This window comes from Rhinopithecus bieti, unplaced genomic scaffold (genome assembly GCF_001698545.2).
Source record: "Rhinopithecus bieti isolate Rb0 unplaced genomic scaffold, ASM169854v2 scaffold_25304, whole genome shotgun sequence".
In the NCBI taxonomy this organism is placed as follows: domain Eukaryota; kingdom Metazoa; phylum Chordata; class Mammalia; order Primates; family Cercopithecidae; genus Rhinopithecus; species Rhinopithecus bieti.
In genome coordinates, this window is record NW_016811568.1 from 153,538 (window position 1) to 172,231 (window position 18,694).

The 18,694-nt window shown below is 48.9% G+C and overlaps 1 protein-coding gene across 5 annotated transcripts in view; it reads left to right on the top strand.

Annotated features, from left to right (window-relative positions):
- The window catches only part of CCDC134 (coiled-coil domain containing 134), a 30,862-nt gene that overhangs the window by 5,773 nt on the left and 6,395 nt on the right, over window positions 1-18,694 (top strand). For 4 of the 5 annotated variants that reach the window (XM_017894129.1, XM_017894128.1, XM_017894127.1 and 1 more), the window contains exons 2-6: window positions 4,426-4,544; window positions 5,422-5,543; window positions 5,750-5,834; window positions 8,793-8,974; window positions 9,280-9,351. In XM_017894129.1, coding sequence (XP_017749618.1) covers window positions 4,442-4,544; window positions 5,422-5,543; window positions 5,750-5,834; window positions 8,793-8,974; window positions 9,280-9,351 — 564 coding nt within the window. In that variant the 5' untranslated portion in view covers window positions 4,426-4,441. Of the gene's footprint in view, window positions 1-4,425; window positions 4,557-5,421; window positions 5,544-5,749; window positions 5,835-8,792; window positions 8,975-9,279; window positions 9,352-18,694 lie in introns of those variants that run through there. The other variant, XM_017894130.1, reaches the window with a different exon arrangement.

Sequence of the window (18,694 nt, forward strand, 5' to 3'; positions counted from 1 at the left end):
GACAGAGCGAGACTCCGTCTCAAAAAAAAAAAAAGCCGGGGGTGGCTCAAGCCTGTAATCCCAGCACTTTGGGAGGCCGAGACGGGCGGATCACGAGGTCAGCAGATCGAGACCATCCTGGCTAACACAGTGAAACCCCGTCTCTACTAAAAAATACAAAAAAAAAAAAACTAGCCTGGCGAGATGGCGGGCGCCTATAGTCCCAGCTACTCGGGAGGCTGAGGCAGGAGAATGGCGGGAACCCGGGAGGCGGAGCTTGCAGTGAGCTGAGATCCGGCGACTGCACTCCAGCCCAGGCGACAGAGCGAGACTCCACCTCAAAAAAAAAAAAAAAAAAAAAGAGAGAGAGCGCAAAGTCTTACTGGACTTTTGCAAATAACCACATTGCCATAAGAGTATTCATGAATAGGCCAGCATGGTGGCTCACGCCTGTAATCCTACCACTGTGGGAGGCCATGGCAGCCTGATCACTTGAACCTAGGAGTTCAAGATCAGCCTGGGAAACATGCCCCATCTCTACTAAAAAATACAAAAATTATCTAGGTGTAGTGGCACATGCCTGTGCTCCCAGACCCTTGGGAGACTGAGGCAGGAGAACTGATTGAGCCTGGGAGGTCAAGGCTACAGTGAGCCATGATTATACCACTGCACTCCAGAGGGAGACCCTGTCTAAAAACAAAACAAAACAAAAAGAATACGTATGAATAGTTTTCAAATTTTAGATGGATTAAATAGGGAGGAAATGTAAATGTTTCCACCTCTCTTTACAAAAGTGTTTCTTAAGGAATTGCTGTAAACTATGGATAGCTTAAGAGAAAAAGTTTCCTTAAATTTAGAAAACAAAACAAGTAAAGAACCAATAATGTTTCAAATATATGTCATAAAAACATTACCCTGGCAGGGTGGCTCATGCCTGTAATCTCAGCACTTTGGGAGTCCAAGGCAGGAGGATTGCTTGAGCTCAGGAATTTGAGACCAGCCTAGGTAGTATAGCAAGATCCCACCTCTACAAAAAAATTTAAAAAATTATAATAGCTGGGCATGGTGACATGTGCTTGTAGCCTCAGCTACACAGGATGTTGAGGTAGGAGGCTTGCTTAAGCCCAAGAGGTTGAGGCTGCAGTGAGCCTGGATGACAGGGAGACCCTGTCTCAAAAAAAAAAAAAAAGAAAGAAAAGAAAATTATCTTCATCAGTTTTTTGTTGTTGTTGTTGTTGTTGAGACGGAGTCTGGCTCTGTCACCCAGGCTGGAATGCAGTGGCCGGATCTCAGCTCACGGCAAGCTCCGCCTTCCGGGTTTACACCATTCTCCTGCCTCAGCCTCCCGAGTAGCTGGGACTACAGGCGCCGCCACCTCGCCCGGCTAGTTTTTTGTATTTTTTAGTAGAGACGGGGTTTCACCGTGTTAGGCAGGATGGTCTCGATCTCCTGACCTCGTGATCCGCCCGTCTCGGCCTCCCAAAGTGCTGGGATTACAGGCTTGAGCTACCGCACCAGGCCTTCTTCATCAGTTTTTAATTGAGTTCTGTTTGATTTTGACTAGAATTCATCAGGAATTCATCAGTTTCTTCATTAGAGTTCTGAAAAATTTTTATTTAGTTCATTGATCTTAAAGTTTTAACTTTTAGAAACTTGTATTTAAGATTACTTGTTAGAGTCTTTTTATGAATCTGATTGCAAATGCTTTTAGAGAAGAATCAGAACCAGGGATGACAAAGACTTGGAACAACCATGGTTGAAAATCTTTTTTTTTTAAACTATTAATTTTTTTTTTTTTTTTTTGAGACGGAGTCTCTCTCTGTTGCCCAGGCTGGATGGAGTGCAGTGGTGTGATCTCAGCTCACTGCAACCTCTGCCTCCTGGGTATGAGCAATTCTCTTGCCTCAGCCTGCCAAGTAGCTGGGATTACAGGCACATGCATCTACGCCCAGCTAATTTTTTTTATTTTTAGGAGAGACAGTTTCACCGTGTTAGCCAGGATGGTCTTGATCTCCTGACCTTGTGATCCGCCTGCCTCGGCCTCCCAAAGTGCTGGGATTACAGGCATTAGCCACTACGCCTGACCCCATGGTTAAAAATCTGATGGAAGTTCATTATAATCAGCAGTGGACAAGGAAATTTGTCAATTTGTTATTTATGTGTCACAAGCAATACAGAAGGTTACAAGGGTGTAAAAACAAAAAATCTTAACCCTTTCATAGCTCAGGTTTTATGAAAAAGTTGTGAATTTCATCAGACACAGGAAGAGTGTGTCCAAGGTTATGAGTTTCCATCATGTTATAGTGGGATGTAAATAAGAAAACTAGCACCAGCTGGGCACGGTGGCTCACGACTGTAATCCCAGCACTTTGGGAGGCCGAGGCGGGAGATCACCTGAGGTCAGTAGTTCAAGACCAGCCTGGCCAACATAGCAAAACCCCGCCGCTACTAAAAATACAAAAATTAGCTGTGTGTGGTGGTGGGTGGCTGTAATCCCAGCTACGTGGGAGGCTGAGGCAGGGAGAATCGCTTGAACCCAGGAAGCGGAGGTTGCAGTGAGCCGAGATCGTGCTGTTGTCCTCCAGGCTGTGCAGCAGAGCAAGACTCCATCTCAAAAAAACAAAACAAAACAAAAACTAGTACCTTCAACTGGGGAATACCTGTTTCTTAGTTAAAAGCATGAGAAATTTCCTGGTTAAATGGAACAATTCAGGCACATCAAGAAAAGCCTAAAGTACAGAATCAAGTTATACTAAAGGAAAACATTGCTTTTCTAGGCCCTCAAGACAGAATATTTGAGTGTCAGGCCATAACAGCAGAGTTAGAACCAGAGAAAAAAGCTACAGTAGCCGGGTGCAGTGGCTCACACCTGTATCCCAGTACTTTGGAAGGCCAAGGTGGGTGGATCACTTGAGCCCAGGAGTTCAAGACTAGCCTGGGCAATGTGGCAAAACCCCACCTCTAGAAAAATACAAAAATTAGCCGTGCATGGTGGCATGCACCTGTGGTCCCAGCTACTCAGGAGGCTGAGGTGGGAGGATGGCTTAAGCCTGGGAGGTGAAGGCTGCAGTGAGCCTTGACTGTGCCACTGCACTCCAGCCTGGGCAGCAGAGCAAGACCCTGTCTCAAAAAAAAAAAAAAATTACAAAAGCTAACAAAAACGTTAAAAGAATTACCACCCCAACCAAGTGAAAAGATGCATCCTTTCAAGGGGAGAAAGAGGAAGGGTGGAAGGCAGTAATGTATGTCCTGGGAATCACCAGGAAAGTGAACTTCGTAGTACTCAATAAATAATTGTGTTGGCCGGGCATAGTGGCTCATGCCTGTAATCCCAGCATTTGGAGTCCAGGGCGAGAGGATATCTTGAGTTTAAGAGTTGGAGACCAGCCTGGGCAATATAGCAAGACCTCATCTCTACTAAGGAAAAATAAAAAATAAAAAGGGTCAGGTGCGGTGGCTCACTTTTGTAATCCCAGCACTTTGGGAGGACAAGGCGGGCGGATCACCTGAGGTTGGGAGTTTGAGACCAGCCTGGTCAATATGGAGAAACCCCATCTCTACTAAAAATACAAAATTAGCTGGGCGTGGTGGCGCATGTCTGTAATCCCAACTACTCAGGAGGCTGAGGCAGGAGAATCGCTTGAACCTGGAAGGCAGAGGTTGCAGTGAGGCGAGATCGTGCCGTTGCACTCCAGCCTGGGCAATAAGAGTAAAACTCCATCTTAAAAAAAAAAAAAGAAAAATTAATCAAAATAAATAAATAATTGTGGCATGTTGCCTGAATATGAACAGGTGTTGTATGTAGTACCTGTGGTTCCAGAGTGAGTGAGTAGCAAGTCCCCTTACTCTGAGACTGCCCTGCCTTCCTCCCTGCCCTTTGTCCCTTCTTCCTTTCTGATGACAAAAGTCAAGGAAGGAGGAAAACCCCAGAAGTTTCACATCTCCTCTGCCTGGGCTTCCTTGACCAGATGCTTTCCTGGGAGGCCAAGATAGGGGATGTGGAGGGAATACTGTTGATGAGCCCCTCCTCCCCAGGCACAGTGCCTCACCCAGACCTCCCTCCCTGCAGCAGGGAGGTGACCTCCTTATTCCTGTTCTACAGCTGAGAAGGCTGAGGCTCAGAAAGGCTGGGCAAGCTGCTCCAGGTCCCAGAGTCAGGGGTGGGGGCCGGGCTCCAGCCCAGAGCTTTAGCCGCTGACCCAGTGCTCTAAGTGTCCTTGTGTTACTCACACTTATCTTCCTCCCCACCTCCTAGCATCCCATGGGTCTGTATTGTGTGCCTGCTGGCCCTGGGATAGGAGCTGCAGCTTCAGGGCTCCCCAAAGCTGGGTTCTTAGTATTCGGAGGATGTGCTGTTTCAGGGGAAGCTGCTGTTCACCTTTGCCCTCTATTTTATGTAACACCAATCTCTGGGTCTCACTCTCTTTCTTTGGGTTATTCTTCCAGCGCAAGAGGTTTGGATATGGACCTTCTTCAGTTCCTGGCCTTCCTCTTTGTCTTGCTTTTGTCTGGGACGGGAGCCACAGGCACCTTGAGGACTTCCCTGGACCCAAGCCTGGAGATCTGTATCCTCTAGGGTTGGTAGTTAATGAGCTGTCTTTGAGGGGTCTATAAATGAGGTTTCTCTACTCGGGGATTCCAGGGATAAGCAGGCCCAGTTGAGGGGAACAGGGAGAAAAAGTGAGGTGCTCTAGCCAGACCTTGAGCAAGTCAGGTCTCTCCGGAGCTTCAGCTTCCGCATATGGTAAATGGAGACGACAAGGCCCATCTCTAGACTGCAAAGGCTCAGTGAGGACTGTGCATGGCCTGGCACCTTGTGGGCAAGATCCTGGGTGGAGACTCAGGAATTCTGGATTACTGGCCCATCTGGACCCTGGTGAACTGGGCCACCTGCTCCAGGCCAGGCCTCAGGGACACAAAGATGAATTACAGCGAGTCCCCTGGGTTTGAGGTGTCCATAAGCCTAGGGGGAGAAAGTATCCAAACAAATGATCATTTTATTCTGTGACCAGTGCTCTGATGGGCACAGGAGGGGAAACACTGTGTGATGATTTTTGAGCCAGGCCTTGAAAGAATAGAAACTCCTAGAAGAGAGTGGGGGGCATTCTGGGCAGAGAGGGTGCAGCATGAGTGGAGAGGTGGAGGCTCTGGAACAGTGAATGCTTGTGGAGAGGGCAGGAAGACCACAGCGGAGGGAAGGCAGGAGTCATGTCTGGAGGCTTGGTTTCAGGCTTCTGGGTGTGGAGCACCATGGGAACTGGATGAATGGTGCTTTGCAGGGCCATGCACTTGTCAGTTTGTTCATTTCCTGGAGGCTTCTAGCCCTGGGCATCCATGACCCTTGCAGATACTTGCTGGTCAGGAATGAGCCTTCTGAGACAAGACTGCTCGATTGTCCAGGCAGGGCTATTGATGCCAGCCCCTTAACTTAATGCTGCCCAGACAAGAAGATGTTTGAGGTGAAGCGGCGGGAGCAGCTATTGGCACTGAAGAACCTGGCACAGCTGAACGACATCCATCAGCAGTACAAGATCCTTGATGTCATGCTCAAGGGGCTCTTTAAGGTGTGTGCAGGCAGGGGGCAGCTCCTGGCAGGTCCAGTCTTTGATCTGGGCACTGATGGGTAAATAGGAGTTCTCTAAGGGGATGGTGTTCAGGGACAAGGAAACTGCACGCTCATAAGACTTGAAGTGGGGTTTAAATAAATGGGGACGGGAGCAGTCTGTTATGGGCACTGTGAAGCCACTCAGCCCTGGTGGGATTCCCTCAGGTGCTGGAGGACTCCCGGACAGTGCTCACCGCTGCTGATGTGCTCCCAGATGGGCCCTTCCCCCAGGACGAGAAGCTAAAGGATGGTATGGTCTGCCCTACACTGCCCTGTCCTCGGCACCACCCGATCTTCTCTAGCTGCTCCTCCTCTCCTGTTCTTGTCATTCTTTTTTTCTCCCCGGAAGTGCCCTCTTGTGGCACCTTCCAAGTGGTCCCCTTGGGCAGACGGGCGTTTTGTGAGTGGCCTTCCTTGTTAACTGGCTACATTTTAGCAATAGCATTTCTTTTTTTATTTTGAGACGGAGTCTCACTGTCGCCAGGCTGAAGTACAGTGGTGTGATCTCAGCTCACTGCATCCTCCACCTCCTGGGTTCAAGTGATTCTCCTGCCTCAGCTTCCCAAGTAGCTGAGACTACAGACACACACTGCCACGCCCAGCTAGTTTTTGTATTCTAAATAGAGATGGGGTTTCACCATGTTGGCCAGGATGGTCTCAATCTCTTGACCTTATGATCTGCCAACCTCGGCCTCCTAAAGCGCTGGGATTACAGGCGTGAGCCACTGCACCTGGCCACGATAGCATTTCTTAGATTACACTGAGAGGATAGGAGCAGCTCTTGTATATTACATAGTGGACACTTTACAACCATCAACTCTAATCTCCACCATAACTCTGGGGGAAGATACTGTTCTCTCTACTTTCTATATGAAAAAGTACAAGTAATTTGCCTTGGTTCTTCCCTCTGAATCAAGCTGACTTCCTGAGTTCTTTGAGGTTCAAGATTATTCTGAAGCCCCAGGGTCCCTGCCTGACATGTCTCAGACCCACGCTGGCATATCTTTGAAGTCTACTTATCTTTCTGCGTGGCCTGGCTAGTGCTGGTGAGGGCTGCCTGGGCCCTCTCTTAGGGGCTGGCTCCTATAGGGACTGCTTAGAGCTGTTTACACAGTTATACTTTTGGCCAACCTGGGTCTGGGGGACTTGCTACCATGATGGACACATGTTCCATGGTGAGCAGGTCTATGCAAACCTACCCTCCAAGGCCAAGGGAGCTGAGAGGTCCAGTTTCTCAGAAAGAAACATTCATTAGGAACTTCTGAACAGAAGCCATGTCTCAGGCAGAAATGAGATGGTGGTCTTTGCACCCAACCTCCAGAAAGTATTCTTTATTTGTTATTTTGCAGATGACAATGCTTGTACAGAAACTATTCTTTTTCTTTTCTTTTCTTTTCTTTTGAGACAGAGTCACATTCCATCACCCAGGCTGGAGTGCAGTGACACAATCTCAGTTCACTGCAACATCTGCCTCCCAGGTTCAAGTGATTCTTGTGCCTCAGCCTCCCTCAGCTGGAATTAGAGACATGTGCCCCCAGGCCCAGCTAATTTTTGTATTTTTAGTAGAGACGGGGTTTTGCCATGTTGGCCAGGCTGGTCTCGAACTCTTGATGTCAAGTGATCCACCCGTCGTGGACTCCCAAAGTGCTGGGATTACAGGGGTGAGTTACCACACGCGGCCAAAAGTATTGTTTATACAGCAAGCTTTTAGGTTAAAACATGCAGCTGGTGACATCTCGGGCTTTCGTGTGAAACTTGTGACCACTGGGGAAGTTAAATAATCATCTTTTTGAGGGGTTATCTATGCTACAGGCATTGTTTAAAGACCTTGCTGCAGAATACTTTGGTGTGCAGCGGTCAAACCTCAGCCATTATGGCTTCAAGATGGCGCCACGCTTGTCTCGCAGCAGGCTGTTTTCCTGCAGCACACTAACAATGCTCAGTCTAAACTGACCTGTTGATCAGTAGAAGTACATTAGTGGGAAAACAGAAAATTCAAATTAAGTCTGTTAAGTTAGTTGGTAGTATTGTATTGCTGTTAATTTCCTGGTTTAGATAGTTGTATGTTGGTTATATAAGATGATAACACTTGGCCAGGCATGGTGGCTCACGCCTGTAATCCCATCACTTTGGGAAGCCGAGGCAGGCAGATCACTTGAGTTCGAGTTCGAGACCAGGCTGGCCAAACATGGTGAAACCCCTTCTCTACCAAAAATATGAAAAAGTAGCCGGGTATGGTGGCACATGCCTGTAATCCCAGCTACTCGGGAGGCTGAGGCAGGAGAATCACTTGAACCCGTGAGGCAGAGGTTGCAGTGAGCCAGGATCTCGCCACTGCACTCCAGCGTGGACAAGAGCGCGAGACTCCGTCTCAAAAAAAAAAAAAAAAAAAAAGATAACATTAGAGGAAGCCAAATGAATGAATTTTATGTTGTATTATGTAAGTCTAAGATAATTTCAGGCCGAGTGCAGTGGCTCATGCCAATAATCCCAGAACTTTGGAAGGCCGAGATGTGAGGATCACTTGAGGCCAGGAATTTGAGATCAGCCGGGGCAACAAAGTGAGACCTCACCTCTAAAGTAATTAATTAATTAATTAATTATATTCATTCGTTCATTCAAAATAAGAACTTAAGCACTTAAAATGAAATAAAATGGAAAGAATATTAAAAAAGAAAAATGCTGGCCTGTTCTCTGGCCATCCTAAGAGACCTGAGGTCTCACAGACACTCTAGTTATATTAACACCAGGGCCAGCACTGGACATTTCGATAACATGTTGGTTGGGGGGTCAAGCCCAGCAAAGCCTCATGTGATACATCAGCATCTGTGTGCAGAACAACACTCACTTCTCTGGTCCCCATAGCAAATGAGTCTTCTAAGCAGCAAGATGTGCCTTTGGGCTGACAGACCTGGGTTTGCAGCCCAGATTTGCTACTCATTAGCTGCTGAGACTCAGTTTCCCATCTGTAAAATGGGAACAGCAGCCACATCTCCCTCTAAAAGTAGTTATGAGGACTCAGTGAGCTGGTGGATGTAAGGCCCTAGTTCGCACTATACATGTGATTGGCAGTCTGTGGTCAGTAGGCACTGTTCCTTCCTTGCTTGGTGGGTTTGGTGGATGTCTCTATTCTCTGGAGGATGCCAGGGACCAGCAAGGCAGCCAGGAGAACATCTGCCCTGGCCACTCATCAGAGTCCTCTTGCCAGCTTTCTCCCACGTGGTGGAGAACACGGCCTTCTTCGGCGATGTGGTGCTGCGCTTCCCAAGGATTGTGCACTATTACTTTGACCACAACTCCAACTGGAACCTCCTCATCCGCTGGGGCATCAGTTTCTGCAACCAGACGGGCGTCTTCAACCAGGGGCCTCACTCGCCCATCCTCAGCCTGGTAAGTACTGGGGTGGAGGTGGCCCGGGAGCCCTCTGTCTGGTGGTGGACTAGGATCCTCACATCTGCCTTCAGCCGGGCCTGAACGTCAGTGCTTGGCTACATTCTCTTTGTGGAGCTTCAGGGTATCTTGGGCCACAGAGGTCCCATTTCAAGGAGTTCTGTGCTCACCCAGTTCCCATGGGGTCATCACCTGGCCCACATCTGCCCAAGTCTGGAATCTGGGTCCCAGCATGGAGGGAGTGACTCTCTGGTGAGCAGGACTCAGGAGAAGGCAGAGGATGACGAGTGATTCTTCATCTGCAGATGGCCCAGGAACTGGGGATCAGTGAGAAAGACTCCGACTTCCAGAACCCATTTAAAATCGACCGCACAGAGGTGAGCTGCCAGGGCCTATGCCTGTGTCTGCTTTGCCTCTGCTGGGCCATAGGACACCGAGGCCTGCAGGGGCTGGGGACCTTGGGTGGCTTTGGACTTGGAGCCAGGCAGCCTGGGCCTGGGTCCAGAAGCCATCACTGAGTCATTGGAGCCTGTGGGCAAGTCACTGCTCCCCTCTTAGCCTCAGCCTCCCTGTCTTTCCACAGTGTGTGAACTCCAACCATGGGGGGTAGTTAGGTGGCTATGAACAAACCCATCCCAGCACAAAACAGGCATCCCACTTCAGGTGGATATCAGGGCAGCCAGGGAGGTCAGGCCATGCTCTTCCCTGCCTTTGAACCTCTTAGCACCAACTGAGCTTCCATCCCGCACTCCTGTATGTGCTCTTATTCCAGGGGGCTAAGGTGGGCTTTGAGAACTGTAAGTTTGGGTTAAAAGATGAGGACAGGCCGGGCGTGGTAGCTCATGACCCTAATCCCAGCACTTTGGGAGGCCAAGGCGGGTGGATCACCTGAGGTCAGGAGTTCGAGATCAGTCTGACCAATATGGTGAAACCCTGTCTCTACTAAAAATACAAAAAATTAGCCAGGCATGGTGGCACATGCCTGTAATCCTAGCTTTTCAGGAGGCTGAGGCAGGAGAATTGCTTGAACCCAGGAGGCAGAGGTTGCAGTGAGCTGAGATTGTGCCATTGCACTCCAGCCTGGGCAACGAGAGTGAAACTCCGTCTCAAAAATAATAGGACAGGGACAGATGCGATAGAGTGAGGAAGGCATCAGAAGTGGCAGGGCTAGGAGGGGCAGGAAGGAAGGGCTGTGGTGACTGGAGGACTGGACTTGTCAAACCACATGCTGGTCCCTGATGTGGGGAGAGATGTTGGGTGTCTGAGGGGTCTAGGATTTAACTCTGCCTCCAGGCCAACAAGCTAGCCTGCTACTATTTCATGGACACTGACAGGTCAGAGATATTGGACTGTATTACAGCAAAGGCAGTTGCTAGACGGTTGGCCTGATTATGTTGATTCACCTTGTTCCCCAAGTCCCATGGGGGTGACACAGAGGGGGCCAGGTGGGCGCTGTGCATACAAGGGGTGTGCATCACAGCTGAGAACTGCCAAGCTGGGGAAATTCGTGATTTTTTATAGCAAACGTGCTCTTTGGGAGGAGATATCACCACACCCCTCAAGGTTGCTCTCTGTAAACACAGTCCTGAGACACAGCCCAGGTAAAGGGTGGTTAGGGCTTTGTATCTTTGGTGTGCACTGCAAGAATATGCAGGGATGCTCAGGGCCATGATGGATTGCTGTGCCACCAGTCTGCCCCAAGCCCTCCATGGCTTGGTTTAACTCAAATTTTCACACAAATGTGCTATTCAGTCTAATTAATCTGACTGATAGAGGCTAGGACCAAATCTGTTCAATTAGTCTCATACTTCATTTAATTCAGACTACTATCAACTATATTCTGAATAGCAGGATAAGGCCAACCTACATTATTATTATTATTTTTTTTTAGAGACAGGGTCTCGCTCTGTCACCCAGGCTCTGTTACCCACCTAGCTTACCTTGAACTCCTGGGCTCTAACAGACCTCCCATCTCAGCCTCCTGAGTAGCTGGGATGACAGGCCTGTGTGATACCATTCCTAGCTAATTATTATTTTTTCAGAGACAGGTTCTTACTGTGCTGCCTAGGGTGGTCTCAAACTCCTGGGCTCAAGCCGTCTTCCTGTCTCAGCCTCCCAAAGTATTGGGATTATAGGTGTGAGTTACTGTGCCTGGCACCTAACCTGCAATATTGATCAGGGTCCTGGACTCAACCAGCTGTGAAGGTACTGGAGGACCAGTAAGTCTCATTTTGGATAATCAGGATATGGTCTAAGACCAATCTGTTATCCACGACCACCCATATAAGAGAGTTTAGATTGACCTGCCAATCTTTGATGTTATTACCAATAATTACAGGGGGCAATAGATGGACCCAAGCAACCTTCATGCCCCCATAAGGAGACATTTCATGACCCATTCTCTCCAACATGTTACACTTGATTTGAGTCACCAGAACAACGTTTAGCTGAGCCTGAGGGCAGTGTCACTGTGGAGCTTCAGCCTCAGTTGCCCTACATGGTATAATCCAAGGCTACTCACACATCAGGAAAAGCAGATGGATTTGTATCTGTCAGGTTGAAACAAAATTGTGCTGGCTGGTATGTCTGCACAAGGTCACTGTTGAGAACTACCTTTGATGGCATTAGACATAGCAGAATAGCTCATTACTGACATGTCCATGTGAGTTTTTCTGTCATGTGGATGGGAATGAGACACCCAACAGTTGGCCATATTGACAGCTGCAGCTGCCACTGGGCTTGGGCAGACCCTAGGATTGTTTTGCCAGGTGGCAGTGATGGATCTAAGGGATAAAGAGAGCATTAATTGTTCCCTGCACTTTCTGGGATCTAAGGTATTTCCTCCCCGGGTGGCAGGATTATTGCTGTAAAATCCATGTGTGCTTGGGAGACCGAGGTGGGCAGATCATGAGGTCAGGAAATCAAGACTGTCCTGGCCAACATGGTGAAACCCCATCTCTACTAAAAATACAAAAATTAGCCAGGTGTGACGGCGCATGCCTGTAGTCCCAGCTACTCAGGAGGCTGAGGCAGGAGAATTGCTTGAACCCAGGAGGTGGAGATTGCAGTGAGCCAAGATCACACCACTGCACTCCAGTCTGGTGACAGAGTGAGACTGTCTCAAAAAAAAAAGCATATGTTCTATGCCACCTATGCCAGCATCTATAGTTTCACTTTTTCTCCAGTTGTTGCCTACTATGACCTAGACCTTTCATTCAGAAATGTCAGGTATGAATGCGACCAGGGCATTTTTACAGATGTATAGAGACCTGTTGTATCTCTTATCTTTACCCACATGGGCCACTGCAGGGAAATCAGCAGCAGGACACTCAGCCAAGTGGTCACAATCCTAACAATCTCAGGCCATACCATTCCAACCAGAGACTCAGGTAGTTGAACCAGAAATATAGAGTCCTCTGTTTTGTGCCGCTCCTTGGTAGTGGGTAATGTTACCACGCCAAGTACAATGATATATTTAGGTGGCAGTGATCTGGATGAAGTAGGCTTGATCAGCAGTTTGACTCCATTTGGTCTTATCAGAGATTGAGCTTTATGATAGGCATCTAAACGAGTGAGCCAGGCTGTCTAGTTTGTCACCACAATTTGTTTCCATAGTTTGTGGCCCTAAAGAGGGATAGGTATCACCAGGCATGGTGGCTCATGCCTGTAATCCCAGCACTTAGGGACCAAGGCAGGCGGATTGCCTGAGGTCAGGAATTTGAGACTATCCTGGCCAACATGGTGAAACCCTGTCTCTACTAAAAATACAAAAATTAACCAGGCGAGGTGATGCACACCTGTAGTCCCAACTACTCGGGAGGCTGAGGCAGGAGAATCACTTGAACCCAGGAGGCAGAGTTTGCAGTGAGCCAAGATCGCGCCACTGCACTCCAGCCTGGGCGACAGAGCAAGACTCTGTCTCAAAATAAATAAATAAATAAATAAATAAATAAATAAAAAAAGTGGGGTAGGTATCTTTGATCTGCCATTTTGTAATCTCCGGATGACCAGGACACTGACAATAGTCAGTAAGAATATAACATGCATAGTGGTTAGAAAGGAGTGTCATCCACTGCAAGGGTGATAGGTTTTAATTCAGGCCATTGTCTGACTGGCCTTTATGGCACTTAGTCCACCAGCATTGTTACTGGGGCTGGCTGACTGCTGCTGCTCATGGACACCTGTGTCAGGTTCCCAAAACCACTCCCAGGCTTGATGGTTCAATAGGAGGATTCACAGGACTCAGTATATGGTCGTATTCATGGCCACGATTTACTACAGAGAAAATATACAGAGCAAAATCAGTAAAGGGAGAAGGTGCATCAGGCAAAATCCAGGGGAAACAGGCTTAACTTCCAGAGTCCCCTCCCAGTAGAGTCAAACAGGATGTGCTTCATTCCTCCCGCAATTAGTTGTGACAACATGTTTAAAATGTTTTTTACCAGGAAAGTTCATGAGGGACCTAGTGTCTGAGTTTTGTTGGGAGCTAGTCATGTGGGTACTTTTGCCTAACTTATGTCAAAATGGCAAACTCCTAGGAGCAAAGTATTCAGCAGAAAGCATATTGTTTGCACAAACAGTTTTGGCACAGTGAACCACTGTTAGCAGTTAGGGTGGTGGGGGCCCTCCTGAAATGCAAGTTCCCAGATGTCTGCCAAGGGCTAACCTTGGAAGCAGGCCTTTCAAAGGATAGGAGTCAGGCCGGCTGTGTTAACTCTTTTCTGTACAACACTGTTAGCTTTTATATTAGCTGAATTACAGTGGGCTAGGCCTGAGTATTTGGGGGAACCTGTGAATCGAGGGTCCTGTTGAGCCAGTGGCTTTGCTTTATGTGGCAGAGTGGGGAATGTGGTTTCCTCAGTGGGATAGCTGCCACTCCTGCATGCCCAGCTGAAATGACACATCCCCCAAGGTTGCTTGCTGCAATCATTACCCTGATAAATGGCCCAGATCAAGAACAGCCACAATCTTCCAGTCTTGGTTTATACAGCAAGAAAACATGTGTGGACACTCAAGGCTATGACAAATTGCCTTTCCCAGCAAGGGGTCACCCATAGAGATGCTTTATTGCTGTGACGCCAGTTCTTCTTGCTATGCAGGTCATAGATGCCTCACTTAAACGCAGGAGGAGGGTGACAGTGTAGGCCACAGAGAGAATGGGTGCCATGATAAGTTGAGTCCAGCTTTATCATAATGTGGTCTACTTGGACATAACCACAGCAGCAACATACTTTCTTTACATGCTGGCTGGGGACAGTTCCGAGATTTTCCTCACTTTTTGATATCCCACGTGAGCTTGTCTCGCAGGAGCCCCGGATTTGCTCGACTTCCCTCACACACTCCCTCCATGCTGGTGAGAGTTCTGAGTTCTGCTTCTTATGTACCCATCACTAGAGTCAACTCATATCAGGCTGTGTGCCAACCACTGTCCCTGTCCAGGGGGCTTGCCCTGTCCCAGCTTCTCAGATGCTCACAGTCTGATGGGGAAGGCAGCAGGGAAACAGTTCCAATCCAGTGTTACTGTTATAGTGGTAAGAAGCATAATGAGCTCTAGACCTCTGAGGGGAGCCTGACCCAGCCTCGGCAGAGAGGTGGTGGAGGCTGTGGGATGAGTTAGTTGCTGGGTGGACCAGCTGAGGCAGGGCCTTCCAGGCAGAGGGACGAACTTATGCAAAAGCTCAGATGCATACCACATTTGTTCATTCGGCATCAAGTGAGTATCTATTGCATCCTGCCCCTTGGGGAAGCAGGCTAGCCCTTTTCTCCTGGGAGTGGCATTCTAGCTGGGGAAGACAGGCAGTCAATTTAAAAATATATAATATGGTAGGTGGTGACAAGGGCTGTGGAGAAAAAAGGGGAATGTGGTTAACGAATGCCCGGGGTGAGATGGGGTGCATTTGCTATTTCACATGGCCTGGATACTGTCTTCCTGAATTATCTGAAGGAGATGAGGGAGCCATCTGTGTATCCCAAGGAAGAACGTTCCAGGCTAAAGGAGCAGCAAGTACAAAGGCTGTGAGTTGGAAGCATATTTGGGGCTGGGGAGTGTGAGGAAATGGGGTCAGAGTTGTAGGCCTGATACTGAGACCCTCAGAGGTCTTCACAAGGGCTTTGGCACCTACCCTGAGAGACCTGGAGAGCAGGGTGACAGGCTGTGACTTACCACTTTATTTTTATCTATCTATCTATCCATCCATCCATCCGTATTTTTTTTTTTTTTTGAGATGGGGTCTCGCTTTGTCGCCCAGGCTGGAGTGCAGTGCAGTGGCGCGATCTCGGCTCACTGCAAGCTCTGCCTCCCGGGTTCACACCATTCTCCTGCCTCAGCCTCCCAAGTAGCTGGGACTACAGGTGCCCGCCACCACGCCAGCTAATTTTTTTTGTATTTTTAGTAGAGACAGAGTTTCACTATGTTAGCCAGGATGGTCTCGATCTCCTGACCTCATGATCTGCCCACCTCGGCCTCCCAAAGTGCTGGGATTACAGGCATGAGCCACCGCACCCATCCGTTATGTATATATGTATTTTTAAGATGGAGTTTTGCTCTCGTTGCCCAGGCTGGAGTACAATGGTGTGATCCCGGCTCACCACAATCTCCGCCTCCTGGGTTCAAGAGATTCTCCTGCCTCAGCCTCCTGAGTAGCTGGGATTCCAGGTGCAGACTTACCACTTTAAAGGGATCATCTGGCTGCTGTGTGGAGCATGGTCGGGGACCAGAAGCAGGGACACAGAGGTGGAGGCTGCTGTGCTCATCTGTGTGCCAGTTGATAGTGGCTTGAACCAGACGATGACAGTGGATCTGGTGAGAAATGGTCAGGTTCTGGTTCTCTTTTGGAAGTAGAGCCAGTGGGATTTGCTGAGGAAGCAGATGTGGTGAGAGAGAGAGGAGCGTTAAGCATGACTAGAAGACTTTTGGCCTGAGTGTCGGGAAGAATGGGACTGTCATTTTTTCAAATCCTTGGAGAGGGCATCAAGAGTTTTTTCCTGCACCTGGTGAACATCAGAGTAAAGATGTCAAGGAGGCAGCTGGATATTTGACTCTAGACTTCAGGGAGGAAGTAGAAGCTGGACCTGTAAATGTGAGAGCCATACCTATGTAGAAGGCACCAAAAGCCGTGAGATAGGACACAGTCACCTGGGGCATTGGGCAGGTATAGAAGCAGTCTGAGGACTGAGGCCTGGGATGGGGCTGGAGATAGAGGTTGAAGGACTGAGGAGGAAGCAGCAAGAACCCGCCGAAGGAGCAGTCAGCATGATGGTGGCCACCCCAAGAGTTTCCCAGAGGCCACACGAGGAAAGCTTTAGAGGAAGTAGGGAGGGAGCGATCGGCTTGTCAGACGCTGCTGGGAGGTAAAGAAGGTGAGGACTGAGAATCGACTGCTGGACCGAGCAATGTTGAGGCCACTGGTGGTCTTGATAAAAGCTGCTTTGGGGGGCGGGGTGCTGGGAACAAAAGATTGGATTTCCAGAGAATGAGAGGAAAGGAAGTGGATGTGGCAAGTGTAGACAGCCCTTTCGAAGACTTTTCCTTTCAAAGAGAGCAGTGTAATGGGAGAATAGCTGGAGGACAATGTGGTTTCAAATGTTAGTCCTTGGGAGAGACCACAGCAGGCTTGCACTGTGTGGATGGGACTGATCCATTAGAGAGAGAGAAACTGATGAGGCCAGGGGCCAGGTTGCTGGAGCCTTATCTGGAGGAGGTGAGGAGGGGTGAGTTGTAGTGCTGGGGGAAGGCTTGGCCTTGTACAGAAGAGCAGATCCTTAACCTTGAACAGGAGGGCAGGCAGAGCATGTGGGCACAGCAGTAAATGGGTTGGTGGGTGTGGTGGTGGAGCTGTGGGGGTTGTCTCCTGCTGCTTTCATCCTCTCTGTGAGATAGAAAGCAAGGTCATGGTCTGGGAGTGAGGGGAGCACAGAGGCTTGAGGAGAAGGTATGTGCAGGAGAGCAGGAGGATAAGCGGACCAGGAAATGAGCCTGGATTGCTGGCAGCATGGAGGGCCTGCTTGTGGTTATAGTAGGGCTAAGGAGTTAGAGAAGATAGAAGGCAGTGGCCAGAGTGGCATGCTTGAGGCTATGGAGGATATGGTTGTTGTCAGGGACAGGCAGAGCAGGGTAGCTTTTTTTTTTTTTTTTTTTTGAGACGGAGTCTCGCTCTGTCGCCCAGGCTGGAGTGCAGTGGCGCGATCTTGGCTCACTGCAAACTCCGCCGCCTCCCGGGTTCACGCCATTCTCCTGCCTCAGCCTCCCTAGAAGCTGGGACTATAGGCGCCCGCCACCACGCCCGGCTAATTTTTTTGTATTTTAGTAGAGACGGGGTTTCACCATGTTCGCCAGGATGGTCTTGATCTCCTGACCTCGTGATCCTCCCGTCTCGGCCTCCCAAAGTGCTGGGATTACAGGCGTGAGCCACCGTGCCCAGTGGAGCAGGGTAGCTTGAAGACAGGAGGAGATAAGGCTGGAGATGTAGCATGGGGTCCGGGCCCTTCAACACCAAGCTTAGGAGTTTGGGGCTCTATCCTGGAGCCAGATGCATTTTCACAGAGCAGGCGATGAAGAGTGAATTTGGAATAGAGAGGAAATAAATTGATAACTAGCCTAACAGTGAAGACAGCGGAGTCACAGGGAGGTACTGTAATCAACCTGAGGTCTCACAGCCAGTAAGTGATGGAATGAAGGTTCAAATACATGTGGTCTGCCTCTTGAGCCATGCTCTTAACCACAATGCTGTGTTGGCTGTCAGCCTGCTGACCTGACCCAGGCTGGTCAGGTATCATCAGGGGTGGCCAGGGAAGATTCCTGGGGAGACATCTAAAGTAGACTCGAAAGATGAGTAGGCACTGCCAGGCCTAGGTGGAGAAGGGGATGGGGAAAGGATGGGTGTGTTTCTCTTCTGACCCAGCTAGTTTGAGCTGAGCCCGCTGAGACTGAAGGGGCTAAGATCTCTTGACTTGCCCTTGCCCAGCCAGAGTCAGAGAGGAATGGGGTCTCTGTGGCCTAAGGGATCTCCCAGCTCCCTGTCTTAAGTGGATCAGGATTCAATCACAGAGATAGGAGCAGAGTGTGGTAGGGAAGTACTAGGCAGGGAAGTGTGCAGCCTGCGAGGCTAGTCCTAGTTGGGCCTACCACATGCTGTGTGACTCACTTACCTTCTCTGGGCTACACTTCTGTGAATTCCCCCCCATCTTCCAGAGTCATGACTTAGGCAGATTACTCCACAAGGTGGAGCTATTTGTTTGTTTTTAGTATCTACTTTGATCAGATCAAACGTTTGTCACTATTGCCCTAAGAACAAATAAAAGGGTGTGTTTTACAGCACAGCTACCTCAGTTGTAGGCAAAGTACATCTTCACTTAACATCATCCATAGGTTCTTGGAAACCGTGACTTTAAGTGAATCTATGTATTACAAACCAACTTACCATAGGCTAATTGATATAAATTAAGAGTTAAGTTACTACAGCATATTTCTGGTCAAAAAACCATTACCAGATTTTTTTTTTTTTGGAGACAAAGTCTCGCTCTGTCGTCCAGGCTGGAGTGCAGTGGTACAATATCAACCCCCACCTCCTGGCTTCAGGTGATTCTCCTGTCTCAGCGTCCAAAGTAGCTGGGAATACAGGCGCTCACCACCACACCTGACTAATTTTCGTATTTTTTAGTAGAGATGAGGTTTCGCTATGTTGACCAGGCTGATCTCGAACTCCTGACCTCAAGTGATCT